The following is a 14,379-nucleotide window of genomic DNA, read 5'->3' as shown; positions in this document are numbered from 1 at the left end:
GCCGCCGGAGAACTTGGCCATAGCACATATCAAAAGGTGACCGCCGCCTTGCGTATGTTGGCATATGGTATATCGGCGGATCTTGTTGATGATCATTTGGCCATGGGAGAGAGCACTTCTATCTTGTGTGTGAAGCGCTTTGTCGTCGCAATTGTCAATGTCTTTGGCTCCACATACTTGAGAGCCCCCAATGCTCAAGACACGGCAAGGCTTTTGCAGATCAACGCCAACCGGGGGTTTTCCGGTATGCTTGGTTCCATAGATTGTATGCATTGGAGTTGGAAGAATTGTCCAGCGGCATGGCATGGACAATTCAAAGGCTACAAGAAGGATGCCACCATAGTACTTGAAGCGGTGGCCGACCAAGAGATTTGGATATGGCATGCTTTCTTTGGAATGCCCGGATCTTGCAATGACATCAATGTTCTTCAACGGTCACCACTGATGACAAGACTTGCAATGCGGGAAGGTCCATTGGTGGAGTTTGAAGCAAATGGCCACAAGTACAACTATGGCTACTTCCTCGCCGACGGCATATATCCAAGGTGGCAAACATTTGTGAAGCCAATTATTCAACCAAAAGGTAAAAAGCAAACTCAATTCCACAATGCACAAGCGGCGGCTAGGAAAGATGTAGAGAGAGCATTTGGGATTTTGCAAGCCCAATTTGCCATTGTTAGAGGACCGGCTAGATTTTGGGATCAAGAATGCCTTTGGTATATCATGACCGCGTGTGTAATCATGCACAACATGATTATAGAGGATGATCGCGGAAAAGATGTGGATCATACCCACTACGACTTGATGGGGGTTCCCGTGCAAGTGACGAGGTCCGCACATAGGATTGCCCGATTCATTGCCTCATACCATGCCATTCGGTGCAACGACACACATGATGAGCTTCAAAAAGATCTCATGGAAGAATGGTGGAATTGGAATGGACAATAATAGTTGCATATTTGTTGTATTTGTTTGAAAACTATGTGTTGTATTGTCTCAAAACCATGTTGTATTGTTGTATGTTGGACGTGTTGTATTTGGTGTGAAGTATTGTTGTAAACAATGTATTGTATTTGGATGGTACAATATATTTGTGAATTTTTATATATTGTTTGATCTTCTTGGATGCATACTTGTGTGTGTTTGTTGTTTGCGCCGCGCCCGCGCGGCTGCAAAATGGCGCGTCCGGCGGAGGTGCTATTTTACCGCGCCAACGCGCGCTGCAAAATGGCGCACCCGGCGGAGGAGAAATCGATCATGCGCGCGGCAACGGTTTAGCGCGCGCAGATTTTTGCTTTTGGCGCGCCGCGATATAGCGCGCCTGTTGGAGATGCTCTTAATAGAAGTTGGGCTTCGTGAAGGTCGGTCTTTTCCTAGTTTTTTTTTTTTTTTTGAGGGTTGTCTTTTCCTAGTGGTACCCCTTGCCCTTTAGTTGCATGCCGCGCCTGGGCCGACCCGCGTGTCTAAAATCGAAAATGCCTGCAGCGGCCTTCGTGCCTCTCATTGTCGCGTGCCGGGCCGTGCCCCGTGTCTCTAGTCGTGCATCTTTGTGCCCCGAAAAAGTCCGGCCAGACGGACGGGAGGAACCAGCGCGTACGCATTTCGCCGAGCAGCTCTCCGGCGGGACCGTGCCGGTCGGCGGCGAGCCGCTTGGGATTCACCTCCCCCTCCTAGGGCGGCGGCTCCGTGCCAGTTAGCGGCCACCTCACTCCCTCTCCGATTACTCTGCACTGTTTGGCTTGTGCCCCCAGACAGCTCGGTAGCAGGGGATTGGATGTACCCCCAGCAAAGCAATGGCGGCTTCTCGAACGACGCGACCGCCCGGTGAGAGACGGCGGGACGGGAGCAGCTAGGAGGCGCGCGTTCGCTCGTTCTTGGTGGTGGCCGGCGGTCGCTCGCTTGCGCTTCGACGGCGAGAGCCAACCACGGCTTGCCGCGGTGGCGCGGGCAAGCAGCGATTCAGCATTTTCTTCGGTGACCGCCAGCACTATCCCTGCCACAGGTAATTTCTTCCGGCCCAGCACGGGCACTCGAGCAGAGCTCATGTCTTTCTTATCCCTGATTTCCCCATCTGAAACTGTGTGCAGGGGACATCGGTACCTCCCAGCATCCGGCATGGCCGCATGGGTGAGCAATCTAGTCCTCTGCACGAACGTATCTCCTTCGACTCTCTTCAGTCATGGTGTGTCCATCGATTTAACTCCTCATTTTACAAGCCAGAACGTTCAGTCAGAAATCACACGGTATGTGCTGCACATCTCTAATTCTGCGTCCACTAGAACATGACTAGTTGCTCGCACTCACGATCACGCGTCTCGTATCGATCTTGCCTTCTTCAGTTGTGACTGCCAACTAGCACAAGTCAAATGCGTCTTGCCCAAGCCTGTGCACCTGTGTCACCCAAGCAGAGGTCTCCAAGTCTTGCTCAACATCACACAAGTCAGCAAACTTTTATTGTAGATGTTGATGTATGGTGTGCACACAGACGGCCAATTCATGACCAAGTGGAATTGTCTGTTCCCTTTTTGATGTACCCATGGTCACGCGGCCCGTCTGGTTGACGACAAGGCGGTCTAAAATTTATATGCAAGAAAAGTCTTCCATGCTCTGAAGAAAAGATACATATGGTAGACAACCTTCCCCCAGTTGCTATGCAAATCTCACTCTCTCCCACCTCATGGGTTCAGCGAGCAGAACTGTATTAGCTAGCAGGCAGCTGTTGTTGCTGATGGCGTGGAGCCTAGCACCCACTGCCATGACGATCAAGGTGGCATCTGCAACCCCTCCTTCTGCCGCTAGCCTTGCGCACTGCCCCAAAACCTGTGGTGATGTGAGCATCTGGTACCCCTTCGGCGTTGGGCCAGGCTGCTTCCGGCAAGGCTTCGAGCTCATCTGTGACACCGCCACTCAGCCACACAAGCTCTTCCTTGGGAACACCACCACCCAGGTGACCAGCCTCTTCCCTTCAGGAACTGTCCTTGCATCAGTCATGTACACCATCCCCCCCATGGCGCTTGGCACTGGCACCTACAACCTGACCTGGGAGTCTCCAGGAAGGAACCTCAACATCGTGACCTACAATTACCTGGCGTTCCTTGGCTGTGGCATCGGAGTCTATCTTTTCCACCCTGACACCGGTGGCCTCGTCGGCCATTGCACGGTCAAGTGTGCCTCCGTGGCGAGCATGACCGTGGCAACAGAAGGTGGGATCTGCAATGGCATGGGCTGCTGCACCGTCACTTTCCCCGTGTTGTTTCGACGGTTTAAGGTGACCATCATCAAGAACAACGAGACGGTACCACAGCCATTCGCCAATATAACCATCAAGGCCTTCTTGACATTCCGCTCATATAAGTTTAGTATTGCGGATCTATTGTCTGACAAGATAAATGCGAGCACTGTTGGTGCTTCCTCTGCATACCTCTCGACTGTGATCACGGACAAACCCAATTGTGCAAGAGCATTGTCCGATGATAACACGCAGTATGCCTGCGGCAGTAGCGACTGTGTGGATGTGCCAAATGGAGGCTACTCATGTACCTGCTCTGGCAGTTCCGATGATGGCAATCCATACCTTCCTGATGATTGCAAACAAGGTACTTGCAAACACTCTAGCACTAAACCACGCCCAATCTTTAAGATTGTTTGCTCATCCAATGTTCTGATGTTTCAACAATATACTGGAATTTTATTAAAAAAATTGAACAATTGGAATATATTAATATCGCTAATATACTACCTCCGTTCCAAATTAGTTGACGTTGATATTTAGTACAAAGTTGTACTAAATCAGCGTCAATTAATCTGGAACGGAGGGAGTACCGATAATATGGGACCTGAACTATAAATGTATAGAGTGGTTAATTTATTCGCTGGCTCTTATCTTATCACACATACTAATATTTCTTAACTGGAACAGAGTATAACCCTACCCCCAAACTGAATTGTTCAAGATCATGTGGTAGCATGAACATTCCTTTCCCTTTTGGGATTGAACCAGGCTGTTATGCTACAAGGAGATTTCAACTAAATTGTGCATCCAATCGCACTCTTATTGGCAGACCACCTGCAAAATATGAAGTGACAAATATTTCATTAGATGATGGACTCCTGTATGTTAATAAGCTTTCTGAGTTTGAAGATGCTAATACGAAGTATCTATCAGTATACTATGGTGGCTCTGTATATTTTAGTCAGCAACTAGTATATGGGTTGGATAAGTCTGATTTATCTGAGGAGTTTGCTGTGTGGAGGTGGTCTGCGACCAATCTTACATGTGAAAATGCAAAAAGCGGCAGTGCATATGCATGCCGTAGCACACATAGTGAGTGCCTTGGTGTCACAAATGGGAAACTCTACATTGGTTATCGTTGCAAGTGCTCTCTTGGCTTTGAAGGAAATCCTTACGTCCAAAATGGATGCATAGGTACGTCTTCTTGTAGTTTAGTGTGTTCTGTTTTGTGGTATGCGGCAGAACTATGGAGATTTATCATCGAATTGCCAAATAAATTGATATGTTATACATAGAATTTTATGGTATGTTGTTTGCAGATCTTAACAACTTTTTAGTAAAAGAAGGAAAATAGGACCATAAAATGATATATTGTCATGGAGATTTAACATGGAATTTCCAAGGGAAGTGATTGTTATCTGTAGAATTATATGGTATACTGTTCTCAGATATTAACGAGTGCTCACTCCAAAGAAAGAAAAGAGGGTCATAAAATAATATATTATCCAACACCAATTTACATTTTGGCCTTTTATTTGCAGATATTGATGAGTGTCTGATACCCAATAACTGTAATGGGATATGCTATAACCTGAAGGGAAGCTTTCGTTGTTGCCCTCATGCCACGTATTTTGATCTGATAGGAAAACAATGTACTCCCAATAAGCGGCAAAATCTTATTTTGGGTATGTCAGTGTTAGGTCTTTCTTACTGTTCGCTGTGTTGTGCATTCCGATTGTCATAGAACTACATTAAAACTTCATTTGTTGCAATTACTCATGTAGGAGTTGCTACTGGGATTGGCAGTGGTTTTGGTGTTCTAGCTATTGCACTGAGTACAATTGTAGTAGTGAGAAGATGGAAAAGAGACACTCAAAAGAAAATCCGAAGAGCATTCTTCAGAAAAAACAAAGGCCTACTCCTGGAGCAGCTAATCTTATCCACAAGTGAAAGTGTTACCCACACCACAAGGATATTTTCTTTGGAAGAGCTAGAAAAGGCAACCAACAACTTTGATCTAACACGCATTCTCGGGCACGGAGGCCATGGCACCGTCTACAAGGGGATTTTATCCGACCAGAGAGTGGTGGCTATCAAGAAGTCCAAGATTGTTGAGCAGAGTGAAATAGACCAGTTTGTCAACGAGGTTTCCATCCTGTCCCAGATCATCCATCGCAACGTCGTGAAACTCTTTGGGTGCTGCCTTGAGTCTGAGGTGCCGCTTCTTGTGTACGAGTTCATCTCTAATGGCACACTACATGAGCTCCTCCATGGTGATCCGGGTGCCAAATGCTCGTTGACTTGGGACGACCGTATCAGAATTGCTCTGGAGGCTGCAGGGGCGCTTGCTTACCTCCACTCGTCTGCTGCAATGCCTATCTTTCACAGAGATGTGAAGTCAGCCAACATACTCTTGGATGACACTTTCACCGCGAAGGTTTCGGACTTTGGTGCCTCCAGGTCCATTTCCATTGATCAGACTCATGTGGTTACAATCGTGCAGGGGACATTCGGGTACCTCGATCCAGAATATTACTACACTGGACAGCTAACCGAGAAGAGCGACGTCTACAGTTTTGGTGTGATACTTGTCGAGCTACTAACAAGGAAGAAGCCAATTTTCCTCAACAGTCTTGGTGATAAACAGAACTTGGGTCATTACTTCCTTCGAGGGCTAAGGGATGACACTGTCATGGATATAATTGATCCTCAAGTTGTGCATGAGGCTAGCCAAAGAGAGATTGATGAGATCGTGTCTGTTGCGGAGACGTGCTTAAGGAATAAAGGAGAACAGAGACCTAAGATGAAAGAAGTGGAGTTGAGGCTACAGCTACTGAGAGCTAGGAGACCTCCTAGAACACACAACGAGGAGTCGCAATGGGACAGCGAGGCCAAGCCTCTGTTACCTCCAACGAAGTCCAAATCTACGTCTCTGGTCATGGAAAAGAATGTTGAGCTTGGCATCGTCGCTAATCCGGCGTCGCAGACTCTGTCTAGGTGCTATACCATGGAGCGGGAAATGATATCTTCATCTGAATTTCCCCGTTAGATGTAGGTTTTGTTAAACCAAACTCACTGAGTGTTTTGTTTTATGAGTATGTAAATACAGTACCTTGTTGCTTTTAGTAATTCGAATGGAGCACAGATTCAGTCTCTGTAAGACTAAGGGGTGGATAGTGTCTAATGTGTACCCGAGATTCAGTATAAGAATGTGTACAGAAGATTCAGTGGAAGAATGTGTTCACGATGTTCATCGTAAGAATGTGTGTACACGATGTTCAGTGTAAGAAACACGTGCTTGTCTTGTTTATTCCCTCAAATTTCGTTAGCCAGGAATGTCGGTAAAGAACTACTAGAATTTCCTGTTATTTTGCTCGATTCTTTCATCTGAAAGGCTTCTTAGTACCTGGAGCGCCTGGAGAGAGCAATTTGATATTGCACCCAGGTGTTAAGTAGAATGTACGTATAGTTACGGTTGCCATTCGTCACAACAAGGTCGATATGTCCGAGTGGTTAAGGAGACAGACTTGAAATCTGTTGGGCTTTGCCTGCGCAGGTTCGAATCCTGCTGTCGACGTTTATTTTGTTTGATTGACCATTTTTTTGCCCTCCACTTCAGTAGACTTTGACTCACTTGTGGCTGGTTTTGGAGCACTTGGTGAATGGTGATTGTCTTGTCACGGTGTACGATCTCTTTTTTTTAAGACTATGCAAGGTGTAATAACTTACGTAGTGAACTCTTTGTGTTTACTCTTTAGCAAAGGACATTGCACGGTTCATGCGACATGACAAATTCACATCCCACGAGAAAATTGTCTTGGTCCATGTAATTTGAGTGAGTGAGATTTTCATGGTGCAAACGCAGATATGATCCAATGCTTTATTGTTTTAGCCGTGTTCCATATTTCTCGCCTGGCAGAAACCAATCACGACTTGGAAATGCCTCCTTTTATTTGTTGACGATGTCAACGTCTTGTTCATAGGCACGCAAACTAGTGACACGATCACAGGAAGCCGTTTTAATATCTCCCGGGTTAACGAAACGGTCTTATTGCTCAAGTACTCCCTCCCTCCTTACCAGTTTACCTTTTTCTTTTTACGAAACACAATACAATCAAAGACGCTTATACATAAGCGCACACACTCAGCCCTATGAACGCACACCCTACCCCTATGAGCACCTCCAAGAGACTGCGTTGAAGAACTGATCCAGTGGGTCTTGAAAATTGACGAAGTCACCACATGCGCCTCGCTGTCGACGGGAACGTCCGTCGCCTCGTACTGAAGAATATTCCGCCTTTATTAGGCCGGCACCTAACTAAAGAAAAAAATTTGACCTTAAGTTTAGTCTCAATACAAACACAAGCATTTGGATTTGGTGATACTATAACAGGAGTATGTATTTTCGCGTTTAAAACCAGCGCAAAAAGAAAACCAGCGCAAAATGGAATCGTGCTCTCCAAGCGCACCGGAACCCGACCGGACCGGACCCGACCCAACCCTTCCGCACCGCACAAAGCACCTCTCGTTCCTCGTCCGCATTTGTCTCCCCCATTCGCGTCGCGTCTCCTCCTCCTCCTGTCGCGAAGCCCTCCTTCCCATCCACCCTCCCTCCCTCCCCCGATGGCGGAGTCGCCCGAGAACGCCGCCGCCGCGCCCGCGCCGGCCGCCGCCCCAGCCCCTCCGGCTCCCCCGGCGCCCAAGCCGTCCTCCCCGCCCCCCAGCTCCGGGATCCCGCCGCGCTACGACCTCGACGCCAAGTGGGACGCCTGCCTCGACCTCTCCATCCGCCGCGTCGCCTACGCCTCCCTCGCCGGCGCATTCGGCGGCCTCATCCTATTCCGTACGCCCTCCTCCCTTCCCCCAACCCCCTCCCTCACCGCGAGATCTGTTCGCCGCATGTGGAATCCGTTTCCGCTCACCCGATGCTGATCTAGGGTTAGCACGGGAAACGATGCGCTCGCCCCGTTTCGGCCGGATGCAGCACTATGTTGACCTAGGACGCACGATACCCATCGGCGATCGCGTTGCCTTGCTATGCTGTAGAGTAATTATTACGTCGTGTGCCATCTCTGCGGTCCCGATTGCCCACTTTTGTGACGGGATTTCGTTTCTCCAGTACCCACCTCGTCTCGTTCGGGTTCTGCCTGCGTTGTGGAATAGAGGGCGGATGCTTAGCTTTGATCTGCTTAATCGATGTAGCAATAGCAATAGCTGTGGTTGAATTGCTATCTAGGTTATGTGGCTGCTTTGGTTGGTAAAGTAGCGAAACTTATCTTTAAACCGTTCGTGTGAGGCGCAGAGCTTGCTTGCGCCAGCAGGTTTCGTATGAGTTTATTGATCATTGCTAATGTGAACAGTGAAATGTAGTTTGTACTTAATCTGATCATCATCTAAATCGCTACCCCTCCAGTTAAGTTTTAACAGCGATTATAGCATGTAGGCCCGTTATGCGAGGTCCCGAGTCAGTTTCATTCTCTACTTTTAAGGGCTTGGCTGTAGATGTCTATGGGATACTTACTATCACCTAATCTTTTTGATCGTTTTTTGTCTCTTATTCTGTTGAATAATGTGGAGTCCTTACACCTAAGTCCTGTTGTAATTTTTCACTGGCTTGAAACTTGGAGGAAGAACAATGCTTGTCTTATTAGGAGATGACTGTCTGGGATTGTGGTATGTGGGGGAATTAAGTACTGGGCCGCTCTTGAAAATTACAGCATTTCCTGTTAGTGCTCAATCATATTCTTAAGTGGATTGTTATACGACTCATGCCATTGCTTTTTTATAGTATGCATTGTTAGAGTCCAGGCTTGTGACATGCATTTGATGTTTTAGTGGATCTCCTGATTCCTGACCAAGTTTTGTTTGTATTCATTCCAAGTGGTTAGCAGGGATTTGGTAGGGCTGTTGTAAGAGTTTTTATTGATCATTGATAATGTGAACTGACAAATGTAGTTTGTACTTAATCCGATCACCATTGAAAATGCTACCCCTCCAGTTTACCTTTAACAGCGATTATAGCATGCAGGCACGTCATGCGAGGTCCCGAGTCAGTTTCATTCTCTAACTTGAAGGGCTTGGCTGTAGATATCTATGTGATACTTACTATCACCTAATCTTTTTGATCGTTTTTTTGTATCTTTACTCTGTTGAATAATGTGGAGTCCTTACATCTATCCAGAATGAGTTTGATGTCTAGAAGGTTCTTAAACTTTGAACAGTGAAACTTGTTACTTTGTATTGCTTTCGCGTCTGAAGTTGTTTTGTTGTGACATGTCTATTTTGTAACATGATCATCCATAGCAACGAAATGTTTCCATGAATGTTCTCAGATTATTCAGTCTTATGTATCGATAATTATTCAAAATTGGCATATGCCAAACGAAAAGTTGGAAAGGAAGTACCTAAGATTTAGGCTTCATTAAGTAACTCTGTAACTGCCACCAAATCTAGAGTCGTAATCATGTTTGACTTGTGTTACTTTATACAGGTAGCCCAACAACCCGCTGGGCATCAGTTGCACTTGGAGCTGGTGTGGGGATAGGGGCTGCGTATACTGAATGCTCATACATATTCAATGGTTCTCCTCCCAAGTGGTCATCCAAAGTTTCAACGGTTCCTTCTGCTCATTCTGAAGTAAGTTCTTTCGCATTTTCCCGTTAACCACCCTGTTAGCTTTTTTGCTTGTTTTTTCAAATTCATCATCAGTATGTTCATAACAGCCTGATACCATTTTTCAGTTTGGTATTCATTTTTTCTCCTCAAATGTCAATACATCATCATCATTGTAGTACATGCTATGGCTACCAGTTCTTTATGTCTCAGAAGCACAATTTGAAGTCCACATAGTCTGCCAGTTACATAGTACATTCACCTTCTCATTATGGCTTGAATACTTTGCAACTAAATTGTAAATCATGGTATAATATGTTAACCTTAAGGAAGAATATACATTCTAGTATAAAGCAATTGGTTAGTGCATATATTAAGTCATTTGTGGACATGTTTCCTAACCCTCCAACCATTGATAAATACAACAATATTTACATGCAAACACTGATTAGAACATAAACTTTGAATGTGGTGTCGTCGCAAGTAATTTATCAACTTACATGTTTAGGTCTATTAGCTGTAGTTTAGTCAGTGCTTGCATCACAACAGACATTTTCGTCGCTGATAATAGATCAATCAACATACTTATTGAGATACTCCCATGCCAGTCATGTTTTTCTCCAATATGGAGTTACTTTTTTAATCTGCACTTAATATGAGAAAGGTTATTGTTATCATTCAGTGACGCCACAACTTCTCAACATCCTTGTTACTAGATCCCATGATATAGGTCTGTAAAAGCCTGAAGGTTATTGAATGAACTCAGCATTTGTAGGACACACAAGTAGCAAGATATATTGCTTGTGAAATAATATTGCTTTTATACTGATGTCCTCCTTCTCTTTCACCAGGGAGACAAGTAAACACCGTCCGCAGGACTGGTAGTCCAATCTTGATGTGAGTTTTGGAGTGTCATTGAACTAGCTGTTTCATGTCTGATATCGCCACTTGTCATAGTATCACCTCAAAGTTAGCATGTACCCAGCTCGTGATTTTCTTCACACTTTATGCGGAAACCATTCTGGATGTGGTCTGATGACCCTATGGCTGCGCACTGCAGGAGCTTTGTAAGCTCTGTCCCGAGGTTTTATGTCTGGCAATAAATTTTTCTGTCATGTGAACTTGTTGTGGAATGCCGTGTGACTCCTATATGCTCCGCTTGCAATCTTGATGCGTGGTTTGTACAACATGCCTGCTTAGACTAGTTTGTTTATCGGTTCAGTTTCAACAAGCGAGTATCGACTTTCGATCACTAGTAGTAAATGTGTTGGTGACCAGGAATGTTATTGTTGCATTTCAATGGCTGTACACGTCAGCAGGTAGCAGCGGATTGTTTCACCTATGGGGTTACCCATGTTTTTTTGGCTTGCTAATGACCGTAGTTATTCAAAGATCCCTGTTTAGTTTGTACACACGGCAGTGCCAGAAAGTAGATACCGAAACCAGTTGCCCAGACATGGCTTAAGACTACGTGCTACATAGAGACCTGCGTGACAGGCAAACTTGTAGCTCGTGGCAAATTTGGTCTAAGAATACAAAATGTGAATCGATGGAATGACTGGATGAAGAATTTGAAAATTCAAACGATTGATTGGTTGGTTGAAGAATTCCAAACTCAAGCATGGCGAGTTTGGTTGAAGAATGCTGGGCGCCACCACCCTCTTTTGCGTGAAGTTATGAAGTATTCCCTCCCTTTAAATTATTCTTGTTGCGGATTTAGGTGTATCTATTCACAAAATAGGTTTAGATACATCTAAATTTACTAAAAAAAATTATAGAAGGGAGGAAGTAGCTTGGAATTTGGCACAGGGGGCAGCCCCTCCGTTTCTGCACCATCTTCGGAATTTGGAAAGAGTTCTGAACCCAAATGACTAGCCTGCTCCACCGTGCCCATTTCTGCACTGCATTCTATTTCTTTCTTATTATCATCCATACATTTTACTTTGGAAAATGTGACCTAGTATTTTAAAAAAACCGTGGTCAAAGTTTAAGTTTTAGTATGAGCTAAACATACATGAGGTAATAGAGAGATGGAGATGGTTATGTCTGGCGTCTTGCAGTTGGGTGTGAGGATGACGGCAGGCGGCAGCGTTTGTCTTCTTCGACTGAGTCTGGAGATGATGACGGTGTTGGGATCTGGTGACCATGGGGAAGATCCCCGGCCGACGTGCCACAAAGTCTCGGGCTCGTCCTCTGCGACGACCCGGTTCATCGGCTCAAAAAGCATCATTGAATGCGATGGTGCTCTCCCAGATCTAGGTGTGGTGGTTGTTCGCCTCTTTTTCCAGCGCTACCATGGTGGCAGTGGAGGAAGATGGACGATGTTTCGGCGAGGCACAGGTTTCTCCAAGGGTGAACTTGTAGTTTTACTTCTTGTGAGTTTTCTTGTGCAAAGTTGCTTGATGCAAATATTTGTCTTGTGTGGCGACCATATGTGTAATATCTGTAAACAGATTGTCTAATGAAATATATGGTTACATCAAAAAAAAAAAAAAAAGCTTAGAAATGCCACCTGCAAAAATAAGGCCTAGAAACGTAGCAACATAGATTTACAAGCAATCTCCCATTTTTGAACATGGTCACATGCATTTCAAGACACCTGGTCACGTGCGATGAGAAGTGAATCTGAAACCCTCCCACGTCGTCCTTTTCCCCGATCTCACCGGTGACGGCCGTGCGCTGCAGACCCGGCCGAACGAAGTCATCTTTCCCCAATCGCCAAACCCCATGGTCGACCTCGCCGGCGCTAGCTGAACCGCGATACGGCCAAATGTGGCGTGAACTTGCGAAACGAGGTTAACTAATCATGGTTGTTATCTTTAGTGATTTATTTATATACAGGTGTGATCTTAACGTGTCGATTATCGTCTTGAAAGTCTGAACACATCGAATATAAGATGGGCAAATTCTAAGGAGATTTTACCCAGCGGCACATTCTTCACCGTATTTGTTATGTCTCACTCGGACTAAAAATTTCTGAAGTCTCAATGTCTCATTCACAAAAAGAAAAATGCAACCACAGTTCACAATTTTGATACGAAAATCTTAGTCAATTGGGACGTAAACAAACCCCATAATTTATACTTTTGGAAACATAATTTTTCCGTGCAAACATTGTAGCTTTCAGAATTATGACGTTTTAAGATCTACTCTCTCCATTTCATGAAAAGTGTACTTCTAAGAAAATACTAAACTAGTTGCGAAAAATGAAAATACTAAAACATCTTTCATAAGATGGAGGGAGTACTGGACCTTTGCCGGCGGGCGCTAAGCGGTACACGAAACATTCTGCGAATCAGCTCGGCTAGTTAGGCTGTCCTGTAAAAATGCATTTCCTTAAAGTGTGGATCAACTACTGATGGTCTTTTTCTCCGGCGATGGCGAAGGATGTGTGTTCTTGATAGTTGCGGCGGCAACAGTTTGCAGCATTACAACCTTTTATATCCTCTCATGTTATGTTACGTGTATGTGTACCAACTTATGTTTATAAATACAAGTAATGTATGCCTACATATAAAAAAAAGCATTTCCTACGAGCCCCAGGATGAATATCGTTAGCGCGGGAGCAATAGCGAGTGGTGACGAGAGTACTCTTCTATTTTGGGTCATGTCCTAATTTAGGGCGGCTCTGCACCCCTATGGGCTATGGCCTCACCTCCACCGCCGCGCGAAGGATACGTACACCCGCTCGTGGCAAAAGGCACATACAGATCACGATGGAGCGGCGGCCGGAGCTGCGGCGGTCGATGACGCTCTCGGAGCAGCTGGCCACGCCCGACCCGGCCATCCGCGAGTTCCTCAGGATCCCCGACGACGACAGCCACCACCACCCGGACGCCGACGCCGGCGGGCGAGGCTGGAAGCCTCTGCGCGACAGGCTCCGTCTCCGCCGCACCGCGAACGCCTGGACAGCCCCGTCGCAGAAACCCAGCGCGGCGGACGGCGCCCTGAAGAGCGGCGGCGGCGGTGGCAGCAGCACACGCAGCAACAAGTACATCTACGCGCCCGGGGAGGCCACGGCGGCCTTCTCCCGCACCACCTCCCTCCGCCAGACGCCCACCTTCTCCCGCGTCGCCTCTACCCGCGTCGGACCCACCGCCGGGCGTGCCGACCGGGCCGCCCCCGTGGTTGTCGATGACGACGACGAGGAGGACGAGGAAGAGGAGGAGGACGACGAGGGAGACAAAGATCAGGACGAGGCGCCGGCCGCGCAGATGTCCCTGATGGCGCTGCTGGAGCAGACGGACAGCTGGGACGACGAGGACGAGGAGGAGGACGAGGCCGCCGGCGGCGGCGGCGGCAAGAACGCGCAGCAGCATGCCGGAGGCGGCGACGACGACGAGGACGACGGCGAGGGGCGGGAGGAGGAGATGGTGCACGTGTGCTGCGTGTGCATGGTCCGCCACAAGGGCGCCGCCTTCATCCCCTGCGGCCACACCTTCTGCCGGCTCTGCTCCCGCGAGCTCTGGGTCAGCCGCGGCAACTGCCCGCTCTGCAACGGCTTCATCCAGGAGATCCTCGACATCTTCTGACCA

At 46.9% G+C, this 14,379-nt stretch overlaps 3 protein-coding genes and 1 non-coding gene across 7 annotated transcripts; all 4 read left to right on the top strand.

Moving 5' to 3' along the window:
* The first annotated feature begins 2,354 nt into the window (after positions 1-2,354).
* On the top strand, positions 2,355-6,455 carry LOC124680562 (wall-associated receptor kinase 4-like). 4 transcript variants are annotated; one of them, XM_047215616.1, is made up of 4 exons: positions 2,355-3,596; positions 3,920-4,426; positions 4,774-4,917; positions 5,017-6,455. In XM_047215616.1, exons 1-4 carry the CDS (start codon positions 2,678-2,680, stop codon positions 6,279-6,281), a joined length of 2,835 nt encoding a protein of 944 aa, XP_047071572.1. In that variant the 5' UTR covers positions 2,355-2,677; the 3' UTR covers positions 6,282-6,455. The 4 variants fall into 4 exon arrangements, with proteins under 4 accessions (XP_047071572.1, XP_047071574.1, XP_047071573.1 ...); XM_047215618.1 differs by lacking the exon at positions 3,920-4,426; XM_047215617.1 differs by lacking the exon at positions 4,774-4,917.
* Positions 6,456-6,727: 272 nt separating this feature from the next.
* TRNAS-UGA lies at positions 6,728-6,809 on the top strand. Its single transcript has one exon. It is a non-coding gene; the product is annotated as a tRNA-Ser (tRNA).
* A 1,046-nt stretch (positions 6,810-7,855) lies between these two features.
* Positions 7,856-10,959, top strand: LOC124680560. Its single transcript, XM_047215612.1, has 3 exons — positions 7,856-8,075; positions 9,723-9,868; positions 10,696-10,959. The coding sequence occupies exons 1-3, from the start codon at positions 7,856-7,858 to the stop codon at positions 10,705-10,707; spliced, it is 378 nt and encodes a 125-aa protein (XP_047071568.1). The 3' UTR covers positions 10,708-10,959.
* Positions 10,960-13,560: 2,601 nt separating this feature from the next.
* LOC124680557 (nucleolin-like) lies at positions 13,561-14,376 on the top strand. Its single transcript, XM_047215609.1, has one exon. The coding sequence runs from the start codon at positions 13,561-13,563 to the stop codon at positions 14,374-14,376; it is 816 nt and encodes a 271-aa protein (XP_047071565.1).
* Positions 14,377-14,379: the final 3 nt, after the last annotated feature.

This window comes from Lolium rigidum, unplaced genomic scaffold (genome assembly GCF_022539505.1).
Source record: "Lolium rigidum isolate FL_2022 unplaced genomic scaffold, APGP_CSIRO_Lrig_0.1 contig_20234_1, whole genome shotgun sequence".
NCBI classification, from domain to species: Eukaryota; Viridiplantae; Streptophyta; class Magnoliopsida; order Poales; family Poaceae; genus Lolium; species Lolium rigidum.
Note: the sequence above shows the minus strand (reverse complement) of the source record. Positions and strands in the feature narration are given on the sequence as shown.